At 48.9% G+C, this 12,988-nt stretch overlaps 1 protein-coding gene across 1 annotated transcript in view; it reads left to right on the top strand.

Moving 5' to 3' along the window:
• The window catches only part of LOC309543533 (neuronal acetylcholine receptor subunit alpha-10-like), a 66,558-nt gene that overhangs the window by 19,771 nt on the left and 33,799 nt on the right, over window positions 1-12,988 (top strand). Inside the window, exon 2 of the mRNA XM_082276005.1 lies at window positions 8,302-8,447. Coding sequence (XP_082132131.1) covers window positions 8,302-8,447 — 146 coding nt within the window. The remainder of the gene's footprint in view (window positions 1-8,301; window positions 8,448-12,988) is intronic.

Here is a 12,988-nt window from a genome sequence, read left to right as displayed (position 1 = left end):
GTCCGTTTGTCTACACAGGAGCTCATGCATGTACCTACTCATTGGATTTGTAGTTTGGACTTGTGTCCTATTATCCATTTCTATTGTGGCTGATCGATGTCAGCTAAGCATCCATTAACCCTGGGATGTTATTTCCTATGCGGCTAAGACCTCATTTTACTACATATCCCACCTGCTCCGGTTCTGATCTACGGCTCCCTCCTCGTTAGTTATATCTGGCGCTATTGCGTTATTTTTCTCCACAGCACTATACAGAATACCTTATTATAACGCTCCAGACGAAGCGAATTGTAGAGAAACATGTCGAGCAATGTGAATAATTGAATACAGCATCAATCGATCTTGTTGGACGGCAGTCTCATCTTCTGTCACCCTTCATCAGATCCTCTTGATGTGATTTATCTATCCGTACTTTATTATTACGAGTTTTGTTTGTGTATAGTCTGTTATTCTGTATCAAACATTTATTAACTCCACTGTTAGCCCCGGTTCACACTTATGCGATGCTGGAAGGCTGCGAATTCGCAGCCTGTTCCCGCATCGCAAACGCACCCCCGGAAGTTCACATTACCATATGCGATACGCTGGGGGTGTCAATGTAATCTTAACAACACCCCCAGTTTGATCGCATATCGCAGTGCGATCTTGCAGTTCGCACAGGATCGGATCGCACAAGTGTGAACCGACGTGCGATCCGATCCTGATGCGGCTGCAAAAAAGGGTCCTGTGCGTGTTTGGTGCGGCTGCGGTGAGAATTTAGCGATACAAAGTGTATACAAAGTGTATGGCTAAACTCGCACCGCACAGCAGATCGCATGTAATGAAGGAGCAGTGCGCTCCGACATTACATGCGAACGCCGCAGCCGCATCAGTGTGAACCGGCTCTTACAGTGAATTAGTTTGTTCCTTATTTAAGGCTAAATGTTTACACTTTATTGTACAAAGAAACCCCTCCTTGTTTTTATAAGAATTTATCAATAAAAATTGACTTTTTTATACTTTCGTGCCATTAAAGTCCTTGCCTCCCCAATCTTTCCATATTCAATTTAAACAGGGATGTGGCACTATTTATTCTTTTCCCCATATGCTCGGATCGCTGATATCTGATTGCATATTTCACTCGTATTTCATGGCGTTATCAGCCGACGTGTGAGAAGAAGAGAAAACTCCGGCAATCCATAATCCCCTTAGAGGATCCCTATAGATGGTCCCCATAGAGGATCCCTATAGAGGATGATCCCCATAGAGGATCCCTATAGAGCAGGGGTGGGGAACCTTTTTTCTGCCTAGGGGCATTTGGGTATTTATAAAAATCCTTCGGGGGCCGTACAAAATTATCAACTTAAAAATTAGCCTGTTATATTTGGTCAAACATTTAATTATCTCACCCCTAATGTGATGGCTGCAACTGCTTCTCTTTGGTGAGGTGTGTGATGTTAGCTGGTATTGATGATGTTGCTACTGGCAACTGGCTTTCCAGGTTTGCGTCGGTCAGTCTGGAGCGCAGTCGACTCTTTGTGGTGGTAAGTTTTGAAAAGAACTGCTGACAGGTACTGCTGGCTCAGGCTGGTACTGCTGGCTGGTACTGCTGGTGGGTACTGCTGACTAATATTGCTGTGGGTACTGTTGGCTCAGGTTGGTACTGCTGGCTGGTACTGTGCTGTATGTACTGCTGGCTGGTACTGTTGTGGGTGCTGCTGGCTGGTACTGTTGTGGGTGCTGCTGGCTGGTACTGTTGTGGGTGCTGCTGACTCTGGCTGGTACTGATGTGGGTACTGCTGATTCTATTGTGGGTACTTCTGGATCTGGCTGGTACTGCTGTGGGTACTGCTGGTTCTGCTGGTATTGCTGGTTCTGGCTGGTACTGCTGGGTCTTACTGCCCCCTTGATGCAGAGTGATTAGTGCCTCATCAATGCAGAGTGATTAGTGCCTCATCAATGCAGAGTGATTAGTGCCCCCTCAATGCAGGGTGATTAGTGCCCCCTCAATGCAGGGTGATTAGTGCCCCCCTTAATGCAGAGTGATTAGCCCCCCCTAATGCAGAGTGATTAGTGCCCCCCTTAATGCAGAGTGATTAGTGCCCCCATCAATGCAGAGTGATTAGTGCCCCCATCAATGCAGGGTGATTAGTGCCCCCTTAATGCAGAGTGATTAGTGCCCCCCTTAATGCAGAGTGATTAGTGCCCCCCTTAATGCAGAGTGATTAGTGCCCCCTTAATGCAGAGTGATTAGTGCCCCCCTTAATTCAGTGATTAGTGCCCCCCTTAATGCAGAGTGATTAGTGCCCCCCTTAATGCAGTGATTAGTGCCCTCCTTAACGCAGAGTGATTAGTGCCCCCCATCATAGATTATGATCCCTATAGAGGATCCCTATAAATGATGATCCCTATAGATGATCCCGCTAGAGATTCCGTATAGATAATCCCCATAGAGGATGATCCCTATAGAGAATGGTCCCTATAGAGGATCCCTATAGAAAATGATCCCCATAGAGGATACCTATGGATGATAATCCCTATAGAGGATCCATATAGATGATCCCCATAGAGGATGATCCCTATAGAGAATGATCCCCATAGAGATTCCATATAGATGATCCCCATAGAGGATGAACCCTATAGAGGATGATCCCCACTGCCCTGATTGGGTTCTTCTCCAATCTCCACCTCCACCAGTAATCAGAGTGTGTTCTTTCCCAATCTCCACCTCCACCAGGTATCACAGTGTGTTCTTTCCCAATCTCCACCTCCACCAGGAATCACAGTGTGTGCTTCTCCAATCTCCACCTCCACCCCCACCAGGAATCACAGTGTGTGATTCTCCAATCTCCACCTCCACCAGAAATCACAGTGTGTTCTTCTCCAATCTCCACCTCCACCAGGAATCACAGTGTGTGCTTCTCCAATCTCCACCTCCACCAGGAATCACAGTGTGTTCTTCTCCAATCTCCACCTCCACCAGGAATCACAGTGTGTGCTTCTCCAATCTCCACCTCCACCAGGAATCACAGTGTGTTCTTTCCCAATCTCCACCTCCACCAGGAATCACAGTGTGTGCTTCTCCAATCTCCACCTCCACCAGGAATCACAGTGTGTGCTTCTCCAATCTCCACCTCCACCAGGAATCACAATGTGTTCTTCTCCCATCTCCACCTCCACCAGGAATCACAGTGTGTTCTTCTCCAATCTCCACCTCCACCTCCACCAGGAATCACAGTGTGTGCTTCTCCAATCTCCACCTCCACCAGGAATCACAGTGTGTTCTTCTCCCATCTCCACCTCCACCAGGAATCACAGTGTGTGCTTCTCCAATCTCCACCTCCATCAGGAATCACAGTGTGTTCTTCCCCAATCTCCACCTCCACCAGGAATCAGTGTGTGCTTCTCCAATCTCCACCTCCATCAGGAATCACAGTGTGTTCTTCCCCAATCTCCACCTCCACCAGAAATCACAGCGTGCTTCTCCAATCTCCACCTCCACCTCCACCAGGAATCACAGTGTGTGCTTCTCCAATCTCCACCTCCACCTCCACCAGGAATCACAGTGTGTGCTTCTCCAATCTCCACCTCCACCAGGAATCACAGTGTGTTCTTCTCCAATCTCCACCTCAACCAGGAATCACAGCGTGTTCTCCTCTAATCTTCAACTCCATCAGGAATCACAGTGTGTTCCTCTCGAATCTCCACCTCCACCAGGAATCACAGTGCGTGCTTCTCCAATCCCCACCTCCACCAGGAATCACAGTGTGTGCTTCCCCAAACTCCACCTCCACCAGGAATCACAGTGTGTGCTTCTCCAATCTCCACCTCCACCAGGAATCACAGTGTGTGTGTGCTTCTCCAATCTCCACCTCCACCAGGAATCACAGTGTGTGCTTCTCCAATCTCCACCTCCACCAGGAATCACAGTGTGTGCTTCTCCGATCTCCACCAGGAATCACAGTGTGTGCTTCTCCAATCTTCACCTCCACCAGGAATCACAGTGTGTTCTTCTCTAATCTTCAACTCCACCAGGAATCACAGTGTGTTCTTCTCCAATCTCCACCTCCACCAGGAATCACAGTGTGTGCTTCTCCAATCTCCACCTCCACCAGGAATCACAGTGTGTGTGCTTCTCCAATCTCATCCTCCACCAGGAATAACAGTGTGTGCTTCTCCAATCTCCACCTCCACCAGGAATCACAGCGTGCTTCTCCAATCTCCACCTCCACCTCCACCAGGAATCACAGTGTGTGCTTCTCCAATCTCCACCTCCACCTCCACCAGGAATCACAGTGTGTGCTTCTCCAATCTCCACCTCCACCAGGAATCACAGTGTGTGCTTCTCCAATCTCCACCTCCACCTCCACCAGGAATCACAGTGTGTGCTTCTCCAATCTCCACCAGGAATCACAGTGTGTTCTTCTCCAATCTCCACCTCAACCAGGAATCACAGCGTGTTCTCCTCTAATCTTCAACTCCATCAGGAATCACAGTGTGTTCCTCTCGAATCTCCACCTCCATCAGGAATCACAGTGCGTGCTTCTCCAATCCCCACCTCCACCAGGAATCACAGTGTGTGCTTCCCCAATCTCCACCTCCACCAGGAATCACAGTGTGTGCTTCTCCAATCTCCACCTCCACCAGGAATCACAGTGTGTGTGTGCTTCTCCAATCTCCACCTCCACCAGGAATCACAGTGTGTGCTTCTCCAATCTCCACCTCCACCAGGAATCACAGTGTGTGCTTTTCCGATCTCCACCAGGAATCACAGTGTGTGCTTCTCCAATCTTCACCTCCACCAGGAATCACAGTGTGTTCTTCTCTAATCTTCAACTCCACCAGGAATCACAGTGTGTTCTTCTCCAATCTCCACCTCCACCAGGAATCACAGTGTGTGCTTCTCCAATCTCCACCAGGAATCACAGTGTGTGCTTCCCCAATCTCCACCTCCACCAGGAATCACAGTGTGTGCTTCTCCAATCTCCACCTCCACCAGGAATCACAGTGTGTGCTTCTCCAATCTCCACCTCCACCAGGAATCACAGTGTGTGCTTCTCCAATCTCCACCTCCATCAGGAATCACAGTGTGTTCTTCCCCAATCTCCACCTCCACCAGGAATAACAGTGTGTGCTTCTCCAATCTCCACCTCCACCAGGAATCACAGCGTGCTTCTCCAATCTCCACCTCCACCTCCACCAGGAATCACAGTGTGTGCTTCTCCAATCTCCACCTCCACCTCCACCAGGAATCACAGTGTGTGCTTCTCCAATCTCCACCTCCACCAGGAATCACAGTGTGTTCTTCTCCAATCTCCACCTCAACCAGGAATCACAGCGTGTTCTCCTCTAATCTTCAACTCCATCAGGAATCACAGTGTGTTCCTCTCAAATCTCCACCTCCACCAGGAATCACAGTGTGTGCTTCTCCAATCCCCACCTCCACCAGGAATCACAGTGTGTGCTTCCCCAATCTCCACCTCCACCAGGAATCACAGTGTGTGCTTCTCCAATCTCCACCTCCACCAGGAATCACAGTGTGTTCTCCAATCTCCACCTCCACCAGGAATCACAGTGTGTGCTTCTCCAATCTCCACCTCCACCAGGAATCACAGTGTGTGCTTCTCCGATCTCCACCAGGAATCACAGTGTGTGCTTCTCCAATCTTCACCTCCACCTCCACCAGGAATCACAGTGTGTTCTTCTCTAATCTTCAACTCCACCAGGAATCACAGTGTGTTCTTCTCCAATCTCCACCTCCACCAGGAATCACAGTGTGTTCTTCTCAATCTCCACCTCCACCAGGAATCACAGTGTGTGCTTCTCCAATCTCCACCTCCACCAGGAATCACAGTGTGTGCTTCTCCAATCTCCACCTCCACCAGGAATCACAGTGTGTGCTTCTCCAATCTCCACCTCCACCAGGAATCACAGTGTGTTCTTCTCAATCTCCACCTCCACCAGGAATCACAGTGTGTGCTTCTCCAATCTCCACCTCCACCAGGAATCACAGTGTGTGCTTCTCCAATCTCCACCTCCACCAGGAATCACAGTGTGTGCTTCTCCAATCTCCACCTCCACCAGGAATCACAGTGTGTGCTTCTCCAATCTCCACCTCCACCAGGAATCACAGTGTGTTCTTCTCCAACCTCCACCTCCACCAGAAATCACACCGTGTTCTTCTTCAATCTCCACCTCCACCAGGAATCACAGCGTGTTCTTCTTCAATCTCCACCTCCACCAGGAATCACAGCGTGTTCTTCTTCAATCTCCACCTCCACCAGGAATCACAGTGTGTTCTCCAATCTCCACCTCCACCAGGAATCACAGTGTGTGCTTCTCCAATCTCTACCAGGAATCACAGTGTGTGCTTGTCCAATCTCCACCTCCACCAGGAATCACAGTGTGCTTCTCCAATCTCCACCTCCACCAGGAATCACAGTGTGTGCTTCTCCAATCTCCACCTCCACCAGGAATCACAGTGTGTGCTTCTCCAATCTCCACCAGGAATCACAGTGTGTGCTTCCCCAATCTCCACCTCCACCAGGAATCACAGTGTGTGCTTCTCCAATCTCCACCTCCACCAGGAATCACAGTGTGTGCTTCTCCAATCTCCACCTCCACCTCCACCAGGAATCATAGTGTGTTCTTCTCCAATCTCCACCTCAACCAGGAATCACAGCGTGTGCTTCTCCAATCTCCACCTACACCAGGAATCACAGTGTGTTCTTCTCTAATCTCCACCTCCACCAGGAATCACAGTGTGTTCTTCTCCAATCTCCACCTCCACCAGGAATCACAGTGTGTGCTTCTCCAATCTCTACCAGGAATCACAGTGTGTGCTTCTCCAATCTCCACCTCCACCAGGAATCACAGTGTTCTTTTCAAATCTCCACCTACCCCAAAAAACAAGAGAACATTGATGGAGATTCGAGAACAACACATTGTGATTCCTGGTAAAAGCGGAGGTTTGAAAAGAACTAACTACGATTCCTGGTGGAGATGCGTGAAGATCACACTATGATTCCTGGTGGAGGTGGGGATTGGAGAAGCACACACTGTGATTCCTGGTTCAGGTGGAGAGTGGAGAAGAACACACTGTGATTCCTGGTTGAGGTGGAGGTTGGAGAAGAACACACTGTGATTCCTGGTGGAGGTGGAGATTGGAGAAGCACACACTGTGATTCCTGGTGGAGGTGGAGATTGGAGAAGCACACACTGTGATTCCTGGTGGAGGTGGAGATTGGAGAAGCACACACTGTGATTCCTGATGGAGGTGGAGATTGGAGAAGCACACACTGTGATTCCTGGTGGAGGTGGAGATTGGAGAAGCACACACTGTGATTCCTGGTGGAGGTGGAGATTGGAGAAGCACACACCGTGATTCCTGGTGGAGGTGGAGATTGGAGAAGCACACACTGTGAATCCTGGTGGAGGTGGAGATTGGAGAAGAACACACTGTGATTCTTGGTGGAGGTGGAGATTGGAGAAGCGCACACTGTGAATACTGGTGGAGGTGGAGATTGGAGAAGCACACACTGTGATTCCTGGTGGAGGTGGAGATTGGAGAAGCACACACTGTGATTCCTGGTGGAGGTGGAGATTGGAGAAGCACACACTGTGATTCCTGGTGGAGGTGGAGATTGGAGAAGAACACACTGTGATTCCTGGTGGAGGTGGAGATTGGAGAAGCACACACTGTGATTCCTGGTGGAGGTGGAGATTGGGAAAGAACACACTGTGATTCCTGGTGGAGGTGGAGATTGGAGAAGAACACACTGTGAATACTGGTGGAGGTGGAGATTGGAGAAGCACACACTGTGAATACTGGTGGAGGTGGAGATTGGAGAAGCACACACTGTGATTCCTGGTGGAGGTGGAGATTGGAGAAGCACACACTGTGATTCTTGGTGGAGGTGGAGATTGGAGAAGCACACACTGTGATTCCTGGTGGCGGTGGGTGGAGATTGAGAAGAATATGGGTCTATCAGCTTCACTAAGGGATGTATTTTATTATTTGTGTTTTATGACTTCTGTGTTGTGAGGTTGGAGGGGTGGGGGGGGGGTGGGGGTGGGGATATTGGGAGCACAGGTTAGGATTTATCCTATTCATGACTTCTGTGTACAAGGAAAGTCTCACTTTTAGTGCTGCGACCTTTTCATAGATTGTATATTATCGTATTATATACCCTGTAGAGCTCACAGGAGGATTACCAGCTCTTCTCCCATGATTCTCCTCAATCTGTGGTGCGCCGGGTATCAGGCACCATCTGTAGACGCTGATCGCTCTGTCGGTAACTCTGACCCCTTCTGTCATTTCAGGTGTTCTGCCGGCTCAGGGAAGATTCGCCTACAAACTGATGAACGACCTTTTTGTGAATTACTCCAACGCTCTGCGCCCGGTGGAGGACATGGACAAGGCGATGAATGTCACCCTGCAGGTCACTCTGTCCCAGATCATCGACATGGTAGAGTCACTGCGGAAAATCAGGGTGGGGGTGGAGGGGGTTCTTAGTCTGTGAAGCGTGTCGGGGCCCCCTTAGTTTGTGAAGAGTGTCGGGACCCCCTTAGTCTGTGAAGCATGTCGGGGCCCCCTTAGTCTGTGAAGAGTGCCGGGGCCCCCTTAGTCTGTGAAGCGTGTCGGGACCCCCTTAGTCTGTGAAGCGTGTCGGGACCCCCTTAGTCTGTGAAGCGTGTCGGGGCCCCCTTAGTCTGTGAAGAGTGTCGGGGCCCCCTTAGTCTGTGAAGCATGTCGGGGCCCCCTTAGTCTGTGAAGCGTGTCGGGGCCCCCTTAGTCTGTGAAGAGTGCCGGGGCCCCCTTAGTCTGTGAAGCATGTCGGGGCCCCCTTAGTCTGTGAAGAGTGCCGGGGCCCCCTTAGTCTGTGAAGCATGTCGGGGCACCCTTAGTCTGTAAAGCGTGTCGGGGGCCCCCTTAGTCTGTGAAGCGTGTCGGGGCCCCCTTAATCTGTGAAGCGTGTCAGGGCTCCCTTAGTCTGTGAAGCGTGTCGGGGCCCCCTTAGTCTGTGAAGCATGTAGGGGCCCCCTTAGTCTGTGAAGCGTTTCGAGGCCCCCTTAGTCTGTGAAGCGTGTCGGGCCCCCTTAGTCTGTGAAGCGTGTCGGGGCCCCCTTAGTCTGTGAAGCGTGTCGGGGCCCCCTTAGTCTGTGAAGCGTGTCGGGGCCCCCTTAGTCTGTGAAGCGTGTCGGGCCCCCCTTAGTCTGTGAAGCGTGTCAGGGCCCCCTTAGTCTGTGAAGCGTGTCGGGGCCCCCTTAGTCTGTGAAGCGTGTCGGGGCCCCCTTAGTCTGTGAAGCGTGTCGGTGCCCCCTTAGTCTTTCTGTATAGAGGAACCCTTTTGTACTGGCTTCAATGGGTAGGCAGAGGTGGGAACTGGTGTGAAATAGTTGGATGGATCCCATGACTTCTCTATGTATCATTGTGTCACTGGTCCCTGATGGTGTCACTGGTCCCGGTCACTGGTCCCTGTAACTGGTCCCTGATGGTGTCACTGGTCCCTGATGGTGTCACTGGTCCCTGATGGTGTCACTGGTCCCTGTCACTGGTCCCTGTAACTGGTCCCTGATGGTGTCACTGGTCCCGGTCACTGGTCCCTGATGGTGTCATCATAGACCGGCGTATTTATAAAGCAGTGAATGTGACATTCATTGGCGGTGAATCCACCTCTGTAGAGGAAGTCACATTCACAGCCTTATAATCTGCTCTGTGGGGGGTTGGAAGTCGATCATTTTATGGTGTCAGGAGGATGAAAAGATCTTCAAAATCCTCCAAAATGCCCCAAAAACACCAACAGGGTATAATTAGGATACATTGGATGGAGTAATGAGGGGTTAGAACCTCTGTCAGGAGATTTCTGCTGTCTGTGTCCCCTCTGGAGAGATTCACCCTCTCTGTTTGTCCTGGTGTCACCATTAGAACTGAGGACAGGAATGGACAGAAGATCTAAAATGTTACAGTTGTCACCAGAAGAGGAAATAATGGAAAATTTTCCAACAGGGACACTGCACCCCCCCCCCACCACAGCTCCTTACCTTAGTTACATAGTTACATAGTAGTAGGTGAGGTTGAATAAAGACAATAGTCCATCCAGTTCCCCCTGTGTAGGTGTGTGCGGGCGGAGTTCCCCCTGTGTAGATGTGTGTGGGCGGAGTTCCCCCTGTGTAGGTGTGTGTGGGCGGAGTTCCCCCTGTGTAGATGTGTGTGGGCGGAGTTCCCCCTGTGTAGATGTGTGTGGGCGGAGTTCCCCCTGTGTAGGTGTGTGTGGGCGGAGTTCCCCCTGTGTAGATGTGTGTGGGCGGAGTTCCCCCTGTGTAGATGTGTGTGGGCGGAGTTCCCCCTGTGTAGGTGTGTGTGGCTGTAATCATCTCTCATACCCCTGAATGTTCTGATCCTTGAGATGTAAGTCTAAGAGTCTTTTGAAAGTCACCATACTTCCTGCATAAACCACCTCTTGTGGTAGAGAATTCCACAATCTGGTAGCTCTAACAGTACAGAACCCCCCACGTTGCCTGAGGTTAAAACGCTTCTCCTCTAATCGCATTGTATGCCCTCGAGTCCTCATGCAATCCTTGCGACTGAATAGCTTTTTTTCTATGCTGAGATCACCATTGAGATATTTATAAATTGCTATCATGTCCCCTCTCAGGCGTCTCTTCTCCAGGGAGAATAAATCGAGCGATTGCAGACGCTCTTCATAATTAAGGTCCTCCAATCCCCTAATTAGTTTAGTTGCCCTTCTCTGGACTCTCTCCAGTTCCAACACATCCCTCCTGAGGACTGGTGACCAGAACTGGACAGAATACTCCAGATGCGGTCGGACCAGAGTTTTATAAAGTGGAAGGATTATAGTCTTATCTCTGGAATACATCCCTTTCTTTATGCATGCTGATATTCTGCTGGCTTTGGCAGCTGCCACTTGGCATTACATGCTGTTGCCTAATCTATCATCAACCAAGACTCCCAGATCCTTCTCCATTTTTGATTCCCCCAAGGGTTCCCCTCCTAACGTGTATTGTGCTTTTATGTTTTTAGTCCCCAAGTGCAAAACCTTACACTTCTCCACGTTAAACCTCATTTGCCATGTCGTTGCCCACTCCGTTATTTTGTCCAGGTCATTCTGTAGGATATCTGCTTCATGCTGTGCAGTTATTGCCCTGCTGTAAGATTCTGGTACCTTTGGTACCCTTATTGCCCATTTTCCTTTCTATATTGCGTCCCACCTTTCTAGTTAGGTGGAACGCATATACCTTTAAGCCGGATGACGTCATCGCTGAGCGACGCTCTGAGCGGCTATTTCAATCGCCGGCGTTCTCTCTCACATTGTTCGTTCAAACCGCATGCTTACAAGCTTTGACTTATGCTGCCGGAACCTCCAGCTATTCTCCTCTACCTGGAACAGACCGGAACCTCGCTACTGATCCCTGTATCTCGCTACCGGATCACTCCCTCACTACTGGACACCTCTACTTACTAACCTTACCAGTGATAAGTACCCCACAGGGGAATCCTCCATAACCTAACTTACACTATCTACTTCTGCACATTAAGGACTGTTACTATCTATGCATACTAATTCTATCATCTGCACTGTTACATAGATTGCTAGCTCTTGAGTCTACTACCATCTATCCTTGCACTGGGTTAGTCTATCCTGTATATGTCATCTGCTGTCCTTACCACCTGTTACCATACATGATTACTAACCTATCTGCATTCTACCTATTACCATCTACTACTCTCCTGAACATTACTATCAAGTGCTTATCATTACTGTCACTGTTCACACCTGTCCCTTCAGCACATCACCTCCATACTATCATATACATCCTATCACTCCAGGAACATCTTATTGAGTGTGTGTATATCTGTATGCTGAAGCAGACAGGCCCACAGTGATGAGTCTGGAGAGTTGGATCTGGTATTCCAACACATCTCTACATGACTACTGAGTGGAGATTCTGCAGCTGCAAATCCAGCTTACTATAAAAACGCAGGAGCGTTACACCTGCCCAATTTTGTGTCATCTGCAAAAACTGATATCGAACTCCTGATCCCGACCTCAATGCTGTTTATGAATAAATTGAACAAGGTTGGTCCCAGGACTGAGCCTTGGGGGACCCCGCTTACCACCCCAGACCAGGGGTATCCCCATCCATCTCATATCTCACATTGCAGATACTGTACAGGTGGTATACAGGTGATATAAAGGTGTGTACAGGTTGTATACAGGTGTGTACAGGTGGTATACAGGTGATATAAAGGTGTGTACAGGTTGTATACAGGTGTGTACAGGTTATATACAGGTGATATAAAGGTGTGTACAGGTTGTATAAAGGTGTGTACAGGTTGTATAAAGGTGTGTACAGGTGGTATATAGGTGTGTACAGGTTGTATAAAGGTGTGTACAGGTTGTATAAAGGTGTGTACAGGTGGTATATAGGTGATATAAAGGTGATATAAAAGGTGCTGTACAGATTGTATACAGGTGATATAAAGGTAGTGTACCTGCGTATAATGGTTATATACTGGTGATATACAAGTGTGCACAGATAGTATACAAGTGGTATACAGGTGATATAAAATGTGTGTACAGGTTATATAAAGGTGATATAAAGGTGATATAAAGGTGCTGTACAGGTTGTATACAGGTGATATACAGGTGCTGTACAGGTTGTATACAGGTGCTGTACAGGTTGTATACAGGTGCTGTACAGGTTGTATACAGGTGATATAAAGGTGCTGTACATGTTATATAAAGGTGTGTACAGGTGGTATACAGATGATATAAAGGTGTGTACAGGTTATATACAGGTGATATAAAAGGTGCTGTACAGATTGTATACAGGTGATATAAAGGTATTTACAGGTTATATAAAGGTGTGTACAGGTTATATACAGGTGATATAAAGGTGTGTACAGATTATATACGGGTGATATAAAGGTGCTGTACAGGTTATATACAGGTGATATAAAGGTGCTGTACAGGTTGTATAAAGG

This window comes from Pelophylax lessonae, assembly GCF_965119305.1.
Source record: "Pelophylax lessonae genome assembly, contig: HAP1_SCAFFOLD_172, whole genome shotgun sequence".
Lineage (NCBI taxonomy): Eukaryota > Metazoa > Chordata > Amphibia > Anura > Ranidae > Pelophylax > Pelophylax lessonae.
Note: the sequence above shows the minus strand (reverse complement) of the source record. Positions and strands in the feature narration are given on the sequence as shown.